The sequence below is a fragment of the Electrona antarctica genome (assembly GCF_951216825.1).
Source record: "Electrona antarctica genome assembly, chromosome: 5".
NCBI lineage: Eukaryota > Metazoa > Chordata > Actinopteri > Myctophiformes > Myctophidae > Electrona > Electrona antarctica.
This window is the reverse complement of record NC_136810.1, coordinates 55,673,821-55,697,404: the sequence shown is the minus strand read 5'-3', so window position 1 is coordinate 55,697,404 and position 23,584 is coordinate 55,673,821. Positions and strand designations below refer to the sequence as shown.

The 23,584-nt window shown below is 46.3% G+C and overlaps 1 protein-coding gene across 1 annotated transcript; it reads left to right on the top strand.

Moving 5' to 3' along the window:
• The first annotated feature begins 8,279 nt into the window (after positions 1–8,279).
• LOC306923723 (leucine-rich repeat-containing G-protein coupled receptor 5-like) lies at positions 8,280–23,259 on the top strand. Its single transcript, XM_079501995.1, has 10 exons — positions 8,280–8,388; positions 11,360–11,431; positions 12,606–12,677; positions 13,223–13,291; positions 14,520–14,591; positions 18,612–18,677; positions 19,695–19,820; positions 21,620–21,777; positions 21,932–22,015; positions 22,103–23,259. The coding sequence occupies exons 1-10, from the start codon at positions 8,342–8,344 to the stop codon at positions 23,149–23,151; spliced, it is 1,815 nt and encodes a 604-aa protein (XP_079358121.1). The 5' UTR covers positions 8,280–8,341; the 3' UTR covers positions 23,152–23,259.
• Positions 23,260–23,584: the final 325 nt, after the last annotated feature.

Here is a 23,584-nt window from a genome sequence, read left to right as displayed (position 1 = left end):
CTGTGCCACTTGTTGGTCTGCTATTTTTGGAAAATCTCGATAGATAATTCTGTGGGTCACCCAGGAAGCCTTGGAGGTGTCGGCCGGTGTTGCTGGGCCTGCTGTGTGGCAAAAGGGCACAGGAACTTGTTGTATGGTTAACCCATTCTGGGTTCAGGGAACCCCTTTTGGTGTTTTAAACATTATGTTATAATTTAGCAGATCTATCTACAAGCTCATAGCGCAGCGCCGAGTGCCGCGCTATGAACTTGTAGGTCTGCTATTTTTGGAAAATAATGTGGTAATGTGAACACATGTAGCGTCTTTACACTCTAGTGAAATAGTGCCTTTCATATTGAATGTAAACACACAACAGGACTATAAGGTGAGGCCGTCAGCAGGTCACAGCGCTGTAGGGATTCGAACCCTATACCCAGGCGGACGCTCGGATAGTACACATTACTACCAGCGCTTTTGTTGCTCTGCCAAAACCATGCCTTGCATGTGAATTATTTTGTTACGACTGTACTTACACTGTTGTACATGTAGCGGCCCCTATCCCACCCCGATGTCAGAAAACAAGAGGCGCCAGACATCTACCTAGGTCCGTTTAGTGGTTACCCTTAAATAAGAGTTGAATGTTGAGTTGAACAGTATTGCCTCAGCACAGTATCTGTCAATTAAACACAATACAAACATACAGTTGCAGCGCTGCAATATAGAAAATAAGAAAGAGAGCTCTTGAAATAAAAGGAATGAATTGAATTGTCCTTAAGGGTGTTAAAACCCTTACCCTAATTATTCCCTTTTGTTAAGGGTTGATCCCTAAATCCTTAGTGTGTGTGTTCAGTTTCTCAGTTCAAGGTGTGTGTGCGTATAGAGACCTCGGGGAGAGGTATTAGTATACGTGAGTGAGGGGACTGCTGCTCGGGCAGAGACAGCAGTGGTTCTTATCTGTATCTGTCGATGAAACCGTGAACAGACGGATCCTCTGTAGCTGGTCCTGCGGTTGGCCACACCGCTCCACAACCATGCACAGACGTCGATCACTTCACTGGACTAAGCTCGCCATCAGATTTCAGACTGGGGTTTCTCTGGGTTGTCAAGAAACCAATCTACACGAAGTGCAGAATAGCAAATTACTCTGTGTTCTTATGAGACCTCATTCATTTTCTCCCAATATCTTTTAGTATACAGTATAACCAAGAAAGGATATACTTCAAATACAATGAAATAATAATAATGTATAATGTACAGTATAGCTACTGATCATAGTAATACATACATGACCCTTTGGGCCAAATTCTTAAAAACACGGGGTGATATATATTTTTAAAAATATGTAAGAACCTCCAATATCCATATTCAGGACATGTCGAATCCAATGGAACCGGTCTCGAATTTTCACGACGTTTGCAAAGGTCAAAGGTCATCCGAAAGACTGCCACGGTGACCTTTGGGCCAAATGCCTTAAAAATTAAGTGATAGATATTTTTTTAAATATGTAACACCCCCGAATATCCTTATTCAGGCCATGGCGAATAAAATGGCGTTGGTCTCGATTTTGTGGGACTCTTACAAGCGTCCGATAAAGGGAACTACACTGCAATGCTAGGCCTCGGGTCAGATTTGAGGTTCCCGAGGTCGCAGAAGAAAACTCAGACCATCACGAAGATCGGCTCGTCGCCGCGATCACAGAGGTGTTCGGCCCATCCCAAACAGACTTACGATCGTCGGCGTAGGCGCGCGTGAACGTCAAACTTTGCTTCACTGTAACGCCACGACGGTGAGGCCTTCCGGGCTGATTTCCGGATATGTTATAGAGCTCCCGGAGACGCACGCGTGGATCTATAGAACGTCCTCGGGCGACCTTTCTAGGAGGCGCGGTCTCGTTTCACTTTTTCAGCCAGGACGCTGTTAGAGTCTATGGGTCTATGACGTGTCTGCATGCACATAGCCAAAGTGAAGGACGTTTTGTACGACTGTCGGAGGCGTACGTCCGAGAACCGTTTGTCTCGGCTGGCTCTCCGACATATCCGAACGTCGGACCGTGATGTTTTATCGTTGGCACGTTGTCGCGCAAAGTCGGCAATTTGTAGGCGTTCGTTCAAGGCTACCGCCGCAACCGTATGTCTGTTTAGCCCGAAACCTATACGGCTGCGATTGCGGCCGCGACCCGGCAACAGTGATGGTCTCGGATTTGTTCTGCGAATTTCGCGACTTTTCTCGCTAACTTAGGCCTTACTTTGTGGGAGCGGTTTATGCAAATGAAGGGCGTGGTTCCGGCTACTTTGTGGGTGTGGGCTATGCAAATTAGTGGGTGTCGCTTATGCAAATTAGTGGGTGTCGCCCGCCTACTTTGTGGGAGCTGTTTATGCAAATGAAGGGCGTGGTTCCGGCTACTTTGTGAGAGTGGGTTATGCAAATTTAATGGGCGTGGTTTCGGCTACTTTGTGGCTGTGGTATATGCAAATTAGTGGGTGTCAATTATGCAAATTAGTGGGTGTCACCCCGCCTACTTTGTGGGAGTGGTTTATGCTAATGAAGGGCGTGGTTCCGGCTACTTTGTGGGTGTGGGCTATGCAAATTGGTGGGTGTTGCCCGCCTACTTTGTGGGAGCGGTTTATGCAAATTAAGGGTGTGGTTCCGGCTACTTTGTGGGTGTGAGCTATGCAAATTAGTGGGTGTCGCTTATGCAAATTAGTGGGTGTCGCCCGTCTAGTTTGTGGGAGTAGTTTATGCAAATTAAGGGCGTCGTTCCGGCTACTTTGTGGGTGTGGGCAATGCAAATTAGTGAGTGTCGCTTATGCAAATTAGTGGGTGTCACTTATGCAAATTTCTGGGTGTCGCTTATGCAAATTAGTGGGTGTCGCCCGCCTACTTTGTGGGAGCTGTTTATGCAAATGAAGTGTGTGGTTCCGGCTACTTTGTGGGTGTGGGCTATGCAAATTAGTGGGTGTCGCTTATGCAAATTAGTGGGTGTCGCTTATGCAAATTAGTGGGTGTCGCCCGCCTACTTTGTGGGAGCTGTTTATGCAAATGAAGGGCGTGGTTCCGGCTGCTTTGTGGGTGTGTTTTATGCAAATGAAGGGGCATGTTTCCCGCTACTTTGTGGGAGTGGGTTATGCAAATTAGTGGGTGTCAAGTATGCAAATTAGTGGGTGTCACTTATGCAAATTAGTGGGTGTCGCTTATGCAAATTAGTGGGTGTCGCCCGCCTACTTTGTGGGAGCGGTTTATGCAAATGAAGGGCGTGGTTCCGGCTACTTTGTGGCTGTGGTTTATGCAAATGAAGGGGCGTGGTTCCCGCTACTTTGTGAGAGTGGGTTATGCAAATTTGATGGGTGTGGTTCCGGCTACTTTGTGGCTGTGGTATATGCAAATTAGTGGGTGTCAATTATGCAAATTAGTGGGTGTCGCCCGTCTAGTTTTCGGGATTTGTTTTTGCAAATTAAGGGCGTCGTTCCGGCTACTTTGTGGGTGTGGGCAATGCAAATTAGTGAGTGCCGCTTATGCAAATTAGTGGGTGTCACTTATGCAAATTTCTGGGTGTCGCTTATGCAAATTAGTGGGTGTTGCCCGCCTACTTTGTGGGAGCTGTTTATGCAAATGAAGTGTGTGGTTCCGGCTACTTTGTGGGTGTGGGCTATGCAAATTAGTGGGTGTCACTTATGCAAATTAGTGGGTGTCACCCGCCTACTTTGTGGGAGCTGTTTATGCAAATGAAGGGCGTGGTTCCGGCTACTTTGTGGGTGTGGTTTATGCACATGAAGGCGCGTGTTTCCCGCTACTTTGTGGGAGTGGGTTATGCAAATTAGTGGGTGTCAAGTATGCAAATTAGTGGGTGTCACTTATGCAAATTAGTGGGTGTCGCTTATGCAAATTAGTGTTTGTCGCCCGCCTACTTTGTGGGAGCTGTTTATGCAAATGAAGGGCGTGGTTCCGGCTACTTTGTGGGTGTGGTTTATGCTAATGAAGGGGCGTGTTTCCCGCTACTTTGTGGGAGTGGGTTATGCAAATTAGTGGGTGTCAAGTATGCAAATTAGTGGGTGTCACCCCGCCTACTTTGTGGGAGTGGTTTATGCTAATGAACGGCGTGGTTTCGGCTACTTTGTGGGTGTGGGCTATGCAAATTAGTGGGTGTCACCCCGCCTACTTTGTGGGTGTCAATTATGCAAATTAGTGGGTGTCGCCCCGCCTACTTTGTGGGAGTGGTTTATGCAAATGAAGGGGCGTGGTTATGCAAATAAAGTAGCCGAAACATACATAAGCCACTCCGGCAAAGTAGCCGAAACACGCCCTTCATTTGCATAACACGCCCCTTCATTTGCATACCACTCCCCTTCATTTGCATAAGCAAATCCCACAAAGTAGCCGAAACACGCCCTTCATTTACATAAGCCACTCCCGCAAAGTAGCCGAAACACACCCTTAATTTGCATAAACAGCTCCCACAAAGTAGGCGGGCGACACCCACTAATTTGCATAAGCGACACCCACTAATTTGCATAAGTGACACCCACTAATTTGCATAGCCCACACCCACAAAGTAGCCGGAACCACACACTTCATTTGCATAAACAGCTCCCACAAAGTAGCCGAAACACACCCTTAATTTGCATAAACAGCTCCCACAAAGTAGGCGGGCGACACCCACTAATTTGCATAAGCGACACCCACTAATTTGCATAAGTGACACCCACTAATTTGCATAGCCCACACCCACAAAGTAGCCGGAACCACACACTTCATTTGCATAAACAGCTCCCACAAAGTAGCCGAAACACACCCTTAATTTGCATAAACAGCTCCCGCAAAGTAGCCGAAACACACCCTTAATTTGCATAAACAGCTCCCACAAAGTAGGCGGGCGACACCCACTAATTTGCATAAGCGACACCCACTAATTTGCATAAGTGACACCCACTAATTTGCATAGCCCACACCCACAAAGTAGCCGGAACCACACACTTCATTTGCATAAACAGCTCCCACAAAGTAGGCGGGCGACACCCACTAATTTGCATAAGCGACACCCACTAATTTGCATAAGCGACACCCACTAATTTGCATAGCCCACACCCACAAAGTAGCCGGAACCACACCCTTCATTTGCATAAACAGCTCCCTCAAAGTAGGTGGGCGACACCCACTAATTTGCATAAGCGACACCCATAAATTTGCATAAGTGACACCCACTAATTTGCATAAGCGACACCCACTAATTTGCATAACCCACTCTCACAAAGTAGCGGGAACCACGCCCCTTCATTTGCATAAACCACACCCACAAAGTAGGCGGGCGACACCCACTAATTTGCATAAGCGACACCCACTAATTTGCATAGCCCACACCCACAAAGTAGCCGGAACCACACACTTCATTTGCATAAACAGCTCCCACAAAGTAGGCGGGCGACACCCACTAATTTGCATAAGCGACACCCATACATTTGCATAAGTGACACCCACTAATTTGCATAAGCGACACTCACTAATTTGCATTGCCCACACCCACAAAGTAGCCGGAACCACGCCCTTAATTTTCATAAACTACTCCCACAAACTAGACGGGCGACACCCACTAATTTGCATAAGCGACACCCACTAATTTGCATAGCCCACACCCACAAAGTAGCCGGAACCACACCCTTCATTTGCATAAACAGCTCCCACAAAGTAGGCGGGCGACACCCACTAATTTGCATAAGTGACACCCACAAAGTAGCCGGAACCACACCCTTAATTTGCATAAACCACTCCCACAAAGTAGGCGGGCGACACCCACTAATTTGCATAAGCGACACCCACTAATTTGCATAAGTGACACCCACTAATTTGCATAGCCCACACCCACAAAGTAGCCGGAACCACACACTTCATTTGCATAAACAGCTCCCACAAAGTAGGCGGGCGACACCCACTAATTTGCATAAGCGACACCCACTAATTTGCATACGCGACACCCATACATTTGCATAAGTGACACCCACTAATTTGCATAAGCGACACTCACTAATTTGCATTGCCCACACCCACAAAGTAGCCGGAACCACGCCCTTAATTTGCATAAACTACTCCCACAAACTAGACGGGCGACACCCACTAATTTGCATAAGCGACACCCACTAATTTGCATAGCTCACACCCACAAAGTAGCTGGAACCACGCCCTTAATTTGCATAAACCACTCCCACAAAGTAGGCGGGCGACACCCACTAATTTGCATAATTGACACCCACTAATTTGCATATACCACAGCCACAAAGTAGCCGAAACCACGCCCATCAAATTTGCATAACCCACTCCCACAAAGTAGCGGGAAACACGCCCCTTCATGTGCATAAACCACACCCACAAAGTAGCCGGAACCACGCCCTTCATTTGCATAAACAGCTCCCACAAAGTAGGCGGGCGACACCCACTAATTTGTATAAGCGACACCCACTAATTTGCATAAGTGACACCCACTAATTTGCATAGCCCACACCCACAAAGTAGCCGGAACCACACACTTCATTTGCATAAACAGCTCCCACAAAGTAGGCGGGCGACACCCACTAATTTGCATAAGCGACACCCACTAATTTGCATAAGCGACACCCATAAATTTGCATAAGTGACACCCACTAATTTGCATAAGCGACACTCACTAATTTGCATTGCCCACACCCACAAAGTAGCCGGAACCACGCCCTTAATTTGCATAAACTACTCCCACAAACTAGACGGGCGACACCCACTAATTTGCATAAGCGACACCCACTAATTTGCATAGCTCACACCCACAAAGTAGCCGGAACCACGCCCTTCATTTGCATAAACCACTCCCACAAAGTAGGCGGGCGACACCCACTAATTTGCATAATTGACACCCACTAATTTGCATATACCACAGCCACAAAATAGCCGAAACCACGCCCATCAAATTTGCATAACCCACTCCCACAAAGTAGCGGGAAACACGCCCCTTCATGTGCATAAACCACACCCACAAAGTAGCCGGAACCACGCCCTTCATTTGCATAAACAGCTCCCACAAAGTAGTCGAAACCACACCCACAAAGCAGGTGGGACGCAGCCCACTAATTTGCATAAGCAAAATGTGAGGTGTGTGTGTATAGTAGTAGTAGTAGTAGTAGTAGTAGTAGTAGTAGTAGTAGTAGTAGTAGTAGAAGTAATACAACATACGAGATGATGCCTGATCTTCTGACATCCATAGTTGGTTGACTGGATGGCGTTGTCCTCACCTGGAGAGAAATGCCCCCGGAAATATGATCCATCCATCCATCCATCCATCCATCCATCCATCCATCCATCCATCCATCCATCCATTTATTTATTTATTTATTTATTTATTTATTTATTTATTTATTTATTTATTTATTTATTTATTTATTTATTTATTTATTCATTCATTCATTCATTCATTCCCCCCGGAAATAAATAAATAAACAATGCTAATCATCCATCCATGTGTGACAATTGTTTGACACACATCATGTCATGTCATGTCATGTCATGTCATGTCTGTCTATAGCAAGAGGTGGAGGGGGGGGGGGGATTCAGTATTGACCATATTAAGCCAGGTCTCACGGAAGACAGCACTAATATAATAAACAAACGTGAACGGAGCACTGCTGCCAACATAGTACACGCATAATGTGGCCATACTGGCATACTCACCATAGCCTGGTCAAGGTTTCCCCCTGGTGGACGTGTAATTTCCAACTATTGCCAGCACATGGAAACTAGGGGCTACTGATATATACTATTCTCTGCCTATCGGGACGTAACTCGGACGGCGCTGAGTCGGGTCTTAAATACATTTCAATTGTACATTTAGGTAAAGTGTGATTTATTTTGATTTATCCTTAGTCCTTTAGTCCTTGTCTTGACTTTTGACTTGTTGGCTAAAAGGTAAAGAGTGATTTATTTTTGATTTATCCTCAATCCTCTGTCCGAGGTCACGAATCTTGACCTGTCCCGAACCAGCGTTCTCTCACACCATAGGCAACTCACAGAACCACTGAGCCACCGTGGAATACTCTAAGCCAAGGATTGAGGGTATATTTATCGTCTTGTTTTTTTGTGAGACCTGTGGGTCTGTTCTCTGCTTAGTACATTTGTCTTCATAAATTGTAACAAGTGTATTTCACCAATATTGTCATAATGTACTTCTGTATGTTACTATGTGTTTGTTATGGAAAGGGAAAAGTGTTTTAAAGGCGTAGTGAAATGGAAATGGTGGACATTTTATTTTGAAGTTTCAGACGGTTGCTATGAAGTTTCTGAACCAATCAGAGCGTCGCATCCCTTCAGGGGATGGGACGGTAGCTATGCTACGCAGGACAGCGTGTGGATGTTTGTTTACAAATCAGATATTCGGCCAGCTTTACCAGTTTACTCGTAGGTGGCTTATTTCTACCCTATAATGTTTTCAGATACATTTCTTAGCGTGATGATTAAGTTGAAACCGAGTAATACACTCTCTGGATGTTATCTAGAATGGGAATAAAAACGGAAGATTTCTGTAATCAGTAGCAGCTGTGCAGCACGCCAGTGTAAACCAGGTGTAGTACCAGAACGAGCACTTTGTTTTTCCTGTCTTCATTGCATGTGAACAGCCTGTACATTTAGCCAATAATGTTGAAAAAAACGAAATGTTATCATGCTGTCGGTTCTACATGACAACTCACCTTTGCATATAGAAAATAAATGTCATATTTGACCACCACTCTGACAGCTGTCTGATGCTCCACACAATGTACACAAATTGAACATACAGTAAATAATCCAAATAATATTCCTATTTCTGACTAATACCACGTGATACAAGACATCAAAACGGTTGCATTGTGAGTATGAATGGACACACTGAAATATTCTCTCACTCTTCTATTATAGACATAGACGTAGACAAGTGACTGACGAAAAATACATGGAAACTAAATTAAAACTATTCAAGGGACTGAAATGAGTTTGCTGCCAAAAACACAACACTGCATGATCTCACCGTCTCCTCCTACAAGCTCTAACGTGCCACTTGTAGGTCTGCTATTTTTGAAAAATAGCAGACCTACAAGCTCGTAGCGTGCCACTTGTAGCAGACCTACAAGCTGTAGCGTGCCACTTGTAGCAGACCTACAAGCTGTAGCGTGCCACTTGTAGCAGACCTACAAGCTGTAGCATGCCACTTGTAGCAGACCTACAAGCTCGTTAGCAACTACACACACCTGTTGCAAGGTCCCCTTTTGGTGTTTTAAATGTTTACTGGGGACCCCCTGGAAATCCCACAAGGGCCCCTGGTGGTCCACGGACCCTGAATTGAGAAGCACTGGTATACATTCTAAACAATTGTATTCAGTCAGCTTTTATAAATTACATTTTAAACGTGAAAACAGTCTCTTGTAATAGATATTATAGTTGTAGTTAAAGTACACAGTGTGAATGGCCCTTAACATAACACCAATGCTGAATAGTACTAGGGAGAACATGATAGTATCCGTCCATAGACTGGCCTCTGGTGACCAGATAGGAGCATTACTGCATCTACATTAAGGACAAGTATACAGCCTACTGTACATCCTCAGGGTTCATTGATATAATCTCTTCACATTTATGTACTCTTAGTTTAACCCATTTAGGCCTGACGTCAAAATAAAAAAAATGTCTTCTAAATTCTGACAGTTTTCTGAAATACCTATGATTTCTGTATTAGTGGTGCTCAATATTTCATGCCAAGGACCCCAAAAATGATATGTAATTGGCCTCCGACCCCCATCTGAAAATATGTTCCCCCTAGGTCTGCTATTTTTGGGGGCCACTGTATGTCTGTCTGTCTGTCTAACAATCTGTCTTGTCTGTCTGTCTGTCTGTCTGTCTGTCTGTCTGTCTGTCCGTCTAAAATAGCAGACCTACAAGCTCGTAGCACGGCACCGAGTGCCGCGCTACGAGCTTGTAGGTCTGCTATTTTTGGGGGCCCGGCCACTGTCTGTGTGTCTGTCTGGTCTGTCTGTCTGTCTAAAATAGCAGACCTACAAGCTCGTAGTCTGCTATTTTGGGGGCCACTGTCTGTCTGTCTGTCTGTCTGTCTGTCTAACAATCTGTCTTGTCTGTCTGTCTGTCTGTCTGTCTGTCCGTCTAAAATAGCAGACCTACAAGCTCGTAGCACGGCACCGAGTGCCGCGCTACGAGCTTGTAGGTCTGCTATTTTGGGGGCCACTGTCTGTCTGTCTGTCTGTCTAACAATCTGTCTTGTCTGTCTGTCTGTCTGTCCGTCTAAAATAGCAGACCTACAAGCTCGTAGCACGGCACCGAGTGCCGCGCTACGAGCTTGTAGGTCTGCTATTTTTGGGGGCCACTGTCTGTCTGTCTGTCTGTCTGTCTGTCTGTCTGTCTGTCTAAAATAGCAGACCTACAAGCTCGTAGCGCAGCACCGAGTGCCGCGCTACGAGCTTGTAGATTTGCTATTTTGGGGGCCACTGTCTGTCTGTCTGTCTAACAATCTGTCTTGTCTGTCTGTCTGTCTGTCTGTCTGTCTGTCTAAAATAGCAGACGTACAAGCTCGTAGCGCGCCACTCAGTGGCGCGCTATGAGCTTGTAGATCTGCTATTTTTCAATAGCTAAATCATAACATAATGTTTAAAACACCAAAAGGCGTTCCCGCCCAGAATGGGTTAAAACCTCTATACTTGGTAAATGAATACTAAGTTGACCATGGGGTCGGTTCTGTATACTTCGCCCTCATTTGACCAGGGTCGGTTCTGTATACTTCCCCCTCAGTTTGACCAGGGTCGGTTCTGTATACTTCCCCCTCAGTTTGACCAGGGTCGATTCTGTATACTTCCCCCTCAGTTTGACCAGGGTCGGTTCTGTATACTTCCCCCTCATTTTTCCCTTGTACACCAAATCTGTTTGGTGTCCGAACACAGCCCATACATACATGTATAATATAATGTGTCACGCACGACGCGTTGTTGTGCTCTGCAATTGTTTGCCGAATGTTCCCCTCAGACGGGGATGCGTAACAAACGAAAAGGAGTTTCATCTTTAATTTTGAATCAATTGAACAGAAAACAGGGCGGGTGTGTAGGCAGGGCTCAATGTATTCAGAAACTCAGAAACAGAACTTTATTGGCAACGTTTCGGTCAAAGACCTGATGCCTGAAGAAGGTCTTTGACCGAAAAGTTGCCAATAAAGTTCGTATTGCAAGTGCAGACGGTGTGCGGGTCTTCTTTGTGCACTTTGTGTGCATTTTTCTGAATCAATTGAACAGAATATACTACTACACTGTACACAAATGCATCAATGCAACTTCTGCAGCCAAAACTGCGTATGCTTTTGCCTGATGTGATCTCGCATGCTCATCTTCCTCAGAATTCTTCAGAGCAACCACATCACATCCATCCCAGGACATGCCTTCATTGGAAACCCTTCCATAGAGACCATGTAGGTTACTGTAGCATAGGTTACCTTCCATAGAGACCATGTAGGTTACCGTAGCATAGGTTACCTTCCATAGAGACCATGTAGGTTACCGTAGCATAGGTTACCTTCCATAAAGACCATGTAGGTTACCGTAGCATAGGTTACCTTCCATAGAGACCATGTAGGTTACCGTAGCATAGGTTACCTTCCATAGAGACCATGTAGGTTACCGTAGCATAGGTTACCTTCCATAGAGACCATGTAGGTTACCGTAGCATAGGTTACCTTCCATAGAGACCATGTAGGTTACCGTAGCATAGGTTACCTTCCATAGAGACCATGTAGGTTACTGTAGCATAGGTTACCTTCCATAGAGACCATGTAGGTTACCGTAGCATAGGTTACCTTCCATAGAGACCATGTAGGTTACCGTAGCATAGGTTACCTTCCATAGAGACCATGTAGGTTACTGTAGCATAGGTTACCTTCCATAGAGACCATGTAGGTTACCGTAGCATAGGTTACCTTCCATAGAGACCATGTAGGTTACCGTAGCATAGGTTACCTTCCATAGAGACCATGTAGGTTACCGTAGCATAGGTTACCTTCCATAGAGACCATGTAGGTTACCGTAGCATAGGTTACCTTCCATAGAGACCATGTAGGTTACCGTAGCATAGGTTACCTTCCATAGAGACCATGTAGGTTACCGTAGCATAGGTTACCTTCCATAGAGACCATGTAGGTTACCGTAGCATAGGTTACCTTCCATAGAGACCATGTAGGTTACCGTAGCATAGGTTACCTTCCATAGAGACCATGTAGGTTACCGTAGCATAGGTTACCTTCCATAGAGACCATGCACGGTAGGTTACCGTAGCATTCCCAAACCCTTTCCATAGAAACCATGTAGGTTACCGTAGCATCCCATAGAACGTAATCGTTCTACATAATGAGCACGATTCAGAAGTATATAGATTACTCTTCATAAATGTAAAGAGTCAAGACATGTAATACATTAATAACTTGTTTACGTTTGCAATTCTCCATCATACATGATCATTTATTTTCTTTGTCTGTTCTCCCTTACATCTCATTATTACTAAATGGTTCATTGCAAATAAAAGGCATTTATTCACCATCAACTTCATTAACAGTGGTGCTAATTAAGCCGTGTTATTCTTCCCCCCAAAAGAAACCTCCAGAACAATCCTGTCCAGGTTCTAGACCAGTCAGCCTTCCAGCGTCTCCCGGAGCTCAGAACCCTGTAAGTCCCCATCAGTCCCACACCAGAACCCTGTAAGTCACCATCAGTCCCACACCAGAACCCTGTAAGTCACCATCAGTCCGACACCAGAACCCTGTAAGTCACCATCAGTCCCACACCAGAACCCTGTAAGTCACCATCAGTCCCACACCAGAACCCTGTAAGTCCCCATCAGTCCCACACCACGCTTACTGAGTGAGAGAACCCTGTAAGTCACCATCAGTCCCACACCACGCTTACTGAGTGAGTAGTATCTTCACATGCCGTACGGATTGTTGTCGTGTGTCACACATCTTACAGACCATTTGTTTGTCGGTTGGGATCCTAACTTCCTTGCTACGGGGCGTAGTAGTAATAAGCCCTATGGGTTTGTTTGTCTGGAAAAACATGTCGTGCTAACATTGGTATTTTTCAATCACATATTTATTTCTAACTTCACGTGCTAGTAAACACCAGACCAAACACATGCTCTAAAACCCCTCGGACATGTGTCTTTTTTCTTCTTTCTCTCTCTCCCTCTCCTGCGATCTCATCTGTGTGTTTAGATCTCTCAGTGGAGCCAAAGACATCACAGTCTTCCCAGACCTCACTGGAGCGAACAGACTGGAGACCCTGTAAGTCCCCTATACTACAACAAGCCACCCCAGGATCCCTTATTATTATCCTATTCTGGACGGGAACCCCTTTTGGTGTTTTAACTATTGAAAAATAGCAGATCTACAAGCTCATAGCGTGGCACCGAGTGCCGCGCTACGAGCTTGTAGGTCTGCTATTTTTTGAAAAATCGTGAAAATGTGGCGCAAATCTTTGAATATATTCTTTCAAATATTTGCTTCTGGGGGGGTCCCTGGAACAACATATTTTGAGATGGGGGTCGGAGGCCAAATACATTTTTTGGGGGGTCCTTGAAATGAAATAGTTTGAGCACCACTGACATAGAAACATGTTTTTTTCCCCAGAAAACTCATGATTTAGATTTTAGAAGACATTTTGTAGAATCGAGCTCAGGCCTAAATGGGCTATTATGGTGTCCCGCACCAGCAGCCCCACAAGCAGCCCCCCCCCCCCCCCCCCCCTCTGATTCATTTGCCAACATTGATGTGTTGTTGACGTGTGTGGAGAGTGTTGAAGTTGTGGAGAAAGCCCTAATCCAATGTTTCCCATCCTGCTGCATGGCCACCCTCCCTGCTCTGCAGAGCTGCTGCCTGTTTGGATTGTATTTCACTGGAGGGGTTTCTTTGTGATGTTTTGGGGGAGAGAGGCAGAGAGGGTGGTCGTCGGGTCATTTGAAAGATCATCGTGTGATTAAAACCCATTTTGGGCGGGAATTATCCCTTTTGGTGTTTTAAGGATTATGTTATGCTTTAGCTATTGAAAAAATAGCAGATCTACAAGCTCATAGCGCGGAGCTTGTAGGTCTGCTATTTTTTAATAATCGTGAAAATGCGGCACACATCTTTGAATAGGTATTTGTAGGTCTTCTAAATCATGACAGTTTTCTGAAAAACCTCATGTTTCTATATCAGTCGTTCTCAAACATTTTCATGTCAAGGACCCCCAAAATATGTGATTGGCCGCCGACCCCCATCTGAAAATATGTTGTTCTAGGGACCCAGAAGCAAAGATTTGAGTTAAAAACGTTCCCTCTGAAATAATTTTCACGACTTTTCAAAAATAGCAGCTCCACAAGCTTGTAGATCTGCTATTTTTCAATAGCTAAAGTATAACATAATGCTTAAAACACCAAAAGCGGGGCTCCCGCCCAGAATGGGATTGAATCAATAAATCACCTGCTATCACTTGTTGATCTCACTGATGCAATATTCCAATCTCTTCGTTCAGAAGCGTCACAGGCACCCACATCTCCTCAGTACCCAGTTCCATCTGTCAACTCCTGCCCAGCCTACAGCAGCTGTAAGTGTGCCTTCATGCCACAACCTTTAGAGCATTACAAATGCATTGACATACACATTGATACATTTCAGTCAGACAACTTTTAGAGTGAATTTAGAATATATATTTATTGAGCCTAATTGAGCATAGGTATATGAAGCATAAATTGGCGTCAGGGCTCTGTCCCTATTCATTCACTGTGACATTAACATTTTAGTTAAATTATAAGGCGAGGCGGGGTTGGCGAAAGGGCCTTTCTGTGTGGAGTTTGCATGTTCTCCCCGTGTCCCCTAGGGTAGGTACCCTCACAAACAAACAAAAACATGCAGTAATCCTGGTCTCTAAACTGCCTCCCCCTGGCCAGCCGGGGCGCCTGATGAAGGGGAAAGGAACTGGTTGGAATAACGTGTTCCTTCCACGCGCTACGTCCAACCAGGGAAACTCCCCCCTGTCAGGTGGACAGGGGGGAGCAACTTGGACACTCAGGCATGAAGGAAGCATGAGTTCAAGTCTGTTGCTGTCCCCATGTCCCCCATATATGGGGACTAGGTTGGCGGAGGGTGTGTAGAGCCCAGGATCACATTAGATAATTGACACAGGTGAAAAATGGTTTACAAAATCGTGGGATAAAAACAAATAAATGATAAGCCAAGTACAACAGGGGAATTAATAAGATCCCCATGCAGGGGGATCTAGAAACAGAGCCTGTATACAGGTGGATGCTGGGGAGGCGGTGCTGGGATTTGCAAAAACATGAGCAGCTAGGTTAGCAGGGAGCGAGGCAGGGAGACAGCAGCAGCGGCGTACGACCGCACAGTGGGAGAGAAGCCAGGAAAGAGCAGGTAGGCAGATAGGTTTAAATAGCAGCTCTGATCAGGTAAAGAGTGCATGAGACCAGTCACCTGATCAGGTAGGCTCGCTCACGAGTTGCCTGCCTGAACTAGCTCTGCAGGCTTCGCGTCATTATTAGGATACGAGCAACTTCATTTTCTATTTTTCCCCTTCTTTCATCATACAATAATGAATTGCATTTTTATAGCGTTTTTCCCAAGTGCTCAAAGCACTTTACAATGGTTCATTCATTCATATGTTGGGAGGTGAAGCGGCGAACAGTCGACGCCAGCGTCCTCACTCCCCACATTCACACACCAATGGTGGCGAGCTCACACTGACCAACTCATTGGAGGCAATGTAGGGTTCAGTGTCAGTGCCCAAGGACACTTCGACATGTGGCCAGGAGGAGCCGGGATTCGAACCGCCGACCCAGGGATCATTGGACGACCAGCTCTAGCTCCTGAGCCACAGCCGCAATAGAGCGTCGCAGTCCTGCCCCCTCGAGAGACTCCTCATAGACTTTTCAGAAAGTATTTGTTTTTCTTCTTTGTAATTATTTGTTTGGTCCAAAATATTGTGTTCGTTGTCATGATTTGTCACGACTCGAGTTGGCTTCGTACGACGCTTAAAAGGTATTTAAATAAATACTTTTTGAAATGTCTATTAGGGAAAATGCATTGGGAATTATTTCCTGGGCCTGGCGTCGTCATGAAAGGGGGCGGGGCTGCGACGCTCTATATAATTCCGTATTTGATCATTAACAACAACAATCCTCAATGTCATGGTTAATAAACACCCCCATGGGGGCGCTGTGGCGCAGTCGGTAGCACTGTCGCCTCACAGCTAGAATGTCCCGGGTTGGATTCCCGTCGGGGACGCTTTGGTGTGTTCTCTCGTCCACATCATCAGCGCCGCCACACATACCCTATAAGTGGGGTTGGCAAAAGGGCCTTTCTGTGTTTGCATGTTCTCCCAGTGTCCCCTAAGGTAGGTACCCTCACAAACAACATGCTGTAATCCTGGTCTCTATACTGCCTCCCCCTGGCCAGCCGGGGCACCTGATGGAGGGGAAATAAGGAACTGGTTTGGTTGGAATAACGTGTTCCTTCCACACGCTACGTCCTACCTGGGGGAACTCTCCCCCTGTCAGGTGATAAGAAGAGGCCTGCTCACTCCACATGCATTGAAGGAAGCACGAGCTCAGTTCAGGGCTCTCCCCAGGTTGGCAGAGGGAGAGTAGCGCCCAGGATTACAGTTTAGGCAATTGACACTGGCTGAAAAATTGGTTACAAAATCATAGGATAAAAAAAAAAGTAAAACAATGTGAAAAGGGTGCCATTGCTTCTTACACTTGTTGGTGGCGCTATAACAGGCCAAAGGGAAAAGGGTGGGATATATTCCTCAGCCTAGTAGGAAAGTCTGTGAAAGATTTCACGTAAATTGCAAGCTGCATTCATGATTTGAGGCTTTTTGTTCAAAACGGGGCCAATCCTGCAAACTTTGAAAGCCAATATTAGCCAATTAGTATGGAATATGAAATATCGGACAGAGATGTCTTGAACACATGACTTTAGAGATAGTGTGTAACGATTTGCGGGATTTTTGGACAGAATCTGGAGGAGTAATATCAAAAAATGTGTTTTTCAAAAGTCGGCCTCCTGGTGGTGCTATAACAGGCCGATCTGGAAAATTCGTGGAGGTTCATCGCTGGCATCCAGGGAGTGTGTGTGCAAAAGTTGGCATCGACCGGGTTAACGGTGCCGGAGATTAGCTGCAGACGGACGGACAGACACAAGGACACACAGACTCACACACACACACGGACGGAGTGCAAAACATACTCTCTCCCCATGCCTTCGGCCTGGTGGAGACAACTAAACATACTCTCCCCCCATGCCTTCGGCCTGGTGGAGACAACTAAACATACTCTCTCCCCATGCCTTCGGCCTGGTGGAGACAACTAAACATACTCTCTCCCCATGCCTTCGGCCTGGTGGAGACAACTAAACATACTCTCTCCCCATGCCTTCGGCCTGGTGGAGACAACTAAACATACTCTCTCCCCATGCCTTCGGCCTGGTGGAGACAACAATAAACACCCCCACCAGCCACAGAAGATCAGAAGACAAAATGTATCTAAACAAAGCATCGGAGGCATTAGTCATGCATTTCATATTTTGTCTCCGTTTGTGTTTTTTTTTCATATGATTTTTATCCCACGATTTTGCAACCCATTTCTTTCACCCAGTGTCAATTATCTAATGTAATCCTGGGCGCTACACTTCCTCTGCCAACCTGGGGGGGGGGGGGGCAGCGGACTGACCTCATGCTTCCTTCTATGCATGAGGAGTCCAAGCTGCTTCTTTTCACCTGACAGGGGAGAGTTTCCCCGGCCGGACGTAGCGCATGGAAGGAACACGTTATTCCGACCAGTTCCTTTCCTCTCCATCAGGCGCCCAGGCTGGCCAGGGGGAGGCAGTTTAGAGACCAGGATTACTGCATGTTTTTTGTGAGGGTACTACCTACCCTAGGGGACACGGGGAGAACATGCAAACTCCACACAGAAAGGCCCCTTCGCCAACCCCGCCTCGGGTATGGGCACTGATGACGCGGAGGAGAGAACACGCCCCCAGCGTCCCCAGTGGGAATCGAACTCAGGACCTTCTAGCTGTGAGGCGACAGCACTACCGACTGTGCCCCATATTCTGTCTCAGTTGATAGGCCTGTCTCTACACTCTCTTATCTAACTTCAACAACTTAATTTTCAATAATGCATGCAAACATCATATCCCATCAATAACCAAATAGACACAATAGTGCATAGCAGTGGCCGTGGGTTTCTGGTTCCACTGAAAAATCGGCCATTCATTTTTTTCCCATAGAGATTTACAAAAATATTTAATCAAGCCTTCCAGGATCCTGGTGAATCATGACCATAAAACCTTTGATCTGTGAATAAATGAAAATGAAAACCTCTAAACAAAGATTATCACCAGGATAATAACAGACATAAAAATGTTTTTGTACTAAAATCTCTATGGGGAAAACCACGCCCACTGCCAGGCCCCTATAACACAATACAATAACCCAACCCTTATGTCCAGATTATTCCATTCTTTGGGAAGGCATGTTTAGATGCTGAATTGGACATTTATTTCCTTTGGGCAAATGTCCATGTAACCTGTGTGTGTGTGTCTCATCTAAAAGGGACCTGTCTTACAACTGGATACGGTGTCTACCCAACCTCACTGGATGTGGAAAGATCCAAAGACTGTGAGTCATCTGTTTTAGTATTGTAAAATAGTCACAGTCAATAGCAGAAGCTTTTAGTCGCCCAGATGAAACCTCAGAGGAGACTTTGTTTTAACCAATTTAGGCCTGACGTCGAAATAAAAAAAATGTCTTTTTAAAATGTTTTTTTTTTCCTGAAAAACCTCATGTTTCTATCTCAGTGGTGCTCAATATTTCATGTCAAGGACCCCAAAAATTATATGTAATATGCCGCCGACCCCCATCTGAAAATGTAGTTCCAGGGACCCCCCAGTCCAATTTGAGTTAAAAACTGAAACTCTTGAAAGAATATATATTATTCAAAGATTTGAGGCACATTTTCCCGTTTAAAAAAAAATAGCAGACCTACAAGTTCATAGCGCGGCACTCGGTGCCGCGCTATGAGCTTGTAGATCTGCTATTCTTCAATAGCTAAAGTACAACGTAATGCTTAAAACACCAAAAGGGGTTCCCGCCCAAAATGGTTATTGTGTTTTCCCAGTAATATCATTGGTGAGATCCATGTGGAGACCTACTGTAGCTTCCTGGAGATGAAGGCACTCAGGTCACTGTTGAGTGACCCGAGTGCCTCAGATGCACGCGTAAATATAGAAAATACCCTTTGGAAGAGATTATTTGGGGAATACATTGTTTTTTATTATAGAAATGTACTATGTAAATGTAAATATGAAAAGTGGAACAGTGAGTCTGTACAGTGCAGTACACTATGCAAACTATTGTAATTAGACTGTTAGTTAAGCTGTGTGAATCGTGCGATGTCGTGTGTGTGTGTGTGTGTGTGTGTGCGAGCATGTGTGTGTGTGTGCGTGCGTGTGGGAAAGTATTGCAATGACCAATGAGTCTCAAATGAGTGTAGAGGGCACTGAAGGAACTATAGTCTTGTTTATGTATGGAATGATTTGGATGATTCATGTAAAAACTAAAAAGTGAACAACTTGGTAAGACGATGCATTTGAATCCCCCCCCCCCCCCCCCCAACCTCACCTCTCTCACCTTCAGTGACCTCACCTCCAACCGGCTGTCTTCCTTCTCCCTGGAGGGTCTTCATGGACTCACCCACTTGAAGCTGTCTGGGAACCTTCAGCTCAGAGACCCTCTCCCCCTGCACCTCCTGCCCAGGCTCAGGTACTGTAGAACCTTCAGCTCAGAGACCCTCTCCCCCTGCACCTCCTGCCCAGGCTCAGGTACTGTAGAGCCTTCAGCTCAGAGACCCTCCCCCCCTGCACCTGCTGCCCAGGCTCAGGTATAGGAGCCTTCAGCTCAGAGACCCTCTCCCCCTGCACCTCCTGCCCAGGCTCAGGTATAGGAGCCTTCAGCTCAGAGACCCTCTCCCCCTGCACCTCCTGCCCAGGCTCAGGTATAGGAGCCTTCAGCTCAGAGACCCTCTCCCCCTGCACCTCCTGCCCAGGCTCAGGTATAGGAGCCTTCAGCTCAGAGACCCTCTCCCCCTGCACCTCCTGCCCAGGCTCAGGTATAGGAGCCTTCAGCTCAGAGACCCTCTCCCCCTGCACCTCCTGCCCAGGCTCAGGTATAGGAGCCTTCAGCTCAGAGACCCTCTCCCCCTGCACCTCCTGCCCAGGCTCAGGTATAGGAGCCTTCAGCTCAGAGACCCTCTCCCCCTGCACCTCCTGCCCAGGCTCAGGTATAGGAGCCTTCAGCTCAGAGACCCTCTCCCCCTGCACCTCCTGCCCAGGCTCAGGTATAGGAGCCTTCAGCTCAGAGACCCTCTCCCCCTGCACCTCCTGCCCAGGCTCAGGTATAGGAGCCTTCAGCTCAGAGACCCTCTCCCCCTGCACCTCCTGCCCAGGCTCAGGTATAGGAGCCTTCAGCTCAGAGACCCTCTCCCCCTGCACCTCCTGCCCAGGCTCAGGTACTGTAGGGCAGTTGTTGCCGAAACGTTTCAGCCCGTGAGCCAAAAAAATAAATGACCAAACTAAAGAAAATAAATAATTTTCACTAACCAAACTAGTGAAAATAGAGGGTATGCACATGCATAAAGTGAATGGCAAATGGAATGACAAAGTGAGTGACAAAAAGTGAGTTTAATGTCGTTTAACGTCGTCTAATGCAATCAAATACAACTTTTCTGTTTGGGTGTATTGGCTGTCAAGGCCAGAAAGTAGTTTTTTGTCACTTAGTAGGCGTTCCCGCTTAACTTCCGGGTTTGAAGATGTCACACGCATACCCTCTATAGCAGATCTACAAGCTCACAACGCTTCACGCCGCGTTGTGAGGTTGTAGATCGGCTACTTAAACACTTGTTTTCTAGTGACCAGCTCCGTTCCCTCCCAACTCCAAATAAGAAATACAGATCCTTAGGCTGAATCCTCCCTGAATACGAGCCCTTATAGACTCCTCTGACGGTTCCCTACAAATATAGGAGATATCAGTTACACACCCCATAACATTGCCGTTTTAAACGTTCTACTCTAATGTTAAAGGACTACTTCACCACTTTTCCAACCTATCTTCATATAATAGGTCCTATAATAGGCGCACATTTTTTCTACTCGGTCTGTGTCTCAGAGGAGGGCTGTGGGCAGTTCAGAAACCGTCCTCCAGTGACATCATCGATGGGGAATAAAAGCTAATAGAAACTGCAGGCTTTCTAGTCCTTAAAAGTTGCAATGCGAAAATAGAAGCCATCGTTCTCACGATAATGAAAATCTAAACATTTTTGTAAAAAAAAATCTTGTTTAAAAAAATATCTGCCTAATGATGATGTCACTGGAGGACGGTTTCTAAACTGCCCACAGCCCTCCTATGAGACACAAACTGAGTAGAAAAAAATTGTGCCATTTTATCATGATTATTAGTGAGGACCTATTATATGAAGATAGGTTGAAAAGTGGTCCTTTAATACTTTGCTGTGTAGCATACTGTCTGTGGAGTGATGAATGACTCATGTGGTGTACCATATGCAGGGTAGCGGAGCTGCCCTTTGCCTACCAGTGCTGTGTGTTTGCACCCTGCTGGGCCAAGTCAAGGAGCCCCTTCTCGCCCTGGAACCTTGGAAGTGTTGACGACAACAGCAAGCCAAGTCTGAATCAACAAGAGAGCTATGACGACGTAACCTTCCAGGGTGAGTCAAAACCTTTTTGAGGGGCACTATAGTGAAAAGCCCCTCCTATATACAGCTTTTCGTCCCGTCACGTCTCACATTTGCCAATGTTTGCATTTACACAAACCCGGAAAGCTGGCCATAAAGATTAATCTATATTGCACTATTTTCTCAGAATATGGCAGTCCAGACGACTTGGCAATGGAACCAAGTGTAGATGCTACAGAACATGCTGCTGTTCGCTGTTCTCCTGTCCCTGGTGAGTATATGTTTTTCCACCTACACTATTTAAATAAGGGACAGCAACAAAAACAAAATCTCATCACATTTTTGTCTCCATCTCTAGGTCCATTCCATCCGTGCCAGAGCTCGCTTGCTACCTACTGGTATCAGTTTGTCATCTGGCTCATCATCGTCCTCTCCGTCACTTTCAATTTCCTGGTGCTGTTCTCGATCTTCTGCTCTGCATCGAGACCCCCCCCCGTCCAGCATCTTCTGGGTGTCCTACACTGGGTCCACTTAATCACGGGTCTCTCGAGTGGCACTCTGGCCGTGGTAGACGTTCTGACCGTGGCGGACCGTGGCGGCGGTTGTCCGTGGTGGGAGGTGGAAGCGCGTCCGTGGACCACAAGCGTCCTGTTCGCGCTCTCCTCCGAAGCCGGGGTCCTCCTCATGACGGCCGTCGTCTTCGAGCAGATGCGATGCAGCGATGAGCCCAAGGCGGCGCCCGGCAGGAATCTCCTGCTGGGGCAAAGAAGGGGCGTTCAGGTTGTAGCGGCGGTCTGTTGTACCCTGGCGCTGTGCGCCGCCGCTAGTCCCTTCCTGTTCAGAGCTGATGAACACAGTCTCACTTCCATCTGCATGTCCGTCTCTCATCATAACCACTCCATCTGTTGGGGTTACGACTCGACGCTGTTATCACTCAACTTCCTCTGTTACCTGTTGATGACGGTCACGCACTGTTGTGTGAACCAGCAGCAGCCCGGGGGTGAAAAGATGACCTTAAAGCCCAATAGAGTCCACCAGGATCGTGCCACCAGCATGACCAAAACGGTGACCGCCGTCCTCCTTTCCAATTGCCTGCTTTGCTTCTCCGCAACTCTCCTCGCCTTCACGCTTCATCATCATCAGCATCCTTTCCTAGTCGTCTCCAGCCCAGAGTTTGTCAGGTTCACAGCGTTGCTGACCGTGTCCCTGCCCGCCTGTCTGGACCCTCTGCTCTACATGTTCCTCAGTGTGCGTTTCAGAGAGGATCTCGGCGGCTTTCTTCCGTGGACTTCACACAGAACACACAGATCCCGCCACGGCAGCCACGACGTCGCGTCCGTCGACTCGGAGGGTCCAGAGACGCGGTCGTGTACGACGTCGACGCAGGACCTTGTAGTCCCCGTTTGATGGTGGAAGAAGTCGACCGTGTCGTTCTGGCTGAGTCTGAGTTTTACAGAATCCAACATGTTCTCGCTTAAATTGCTTTTTGATACACACCAATGACTCTACAAAAAGTTAGCAGTACCTTGTGTTTATTTTCCCCATTTTTAGTTTTGTTTACCATTCAATATTTATGCTCACTTCTTATAATACATGTTAATCATTTTCATACATTTTATATGAAATGCACTGTTCCAATTTTTCTTTTACTAGTTCTTACTGACCCTTTTTATTTACACCTTACGGCATACATGGGAAACTGGCGGCCCGGGGGCCACATGCGGCCCCCCACCATCACTTAATGCGGCCCGCAGGTTAATGACACATTATTGATTACAATTGAATTACTTCAGTCTATATGTAGCTTTAATGACTAGTAATAAAATGTCATTGTCTTTTT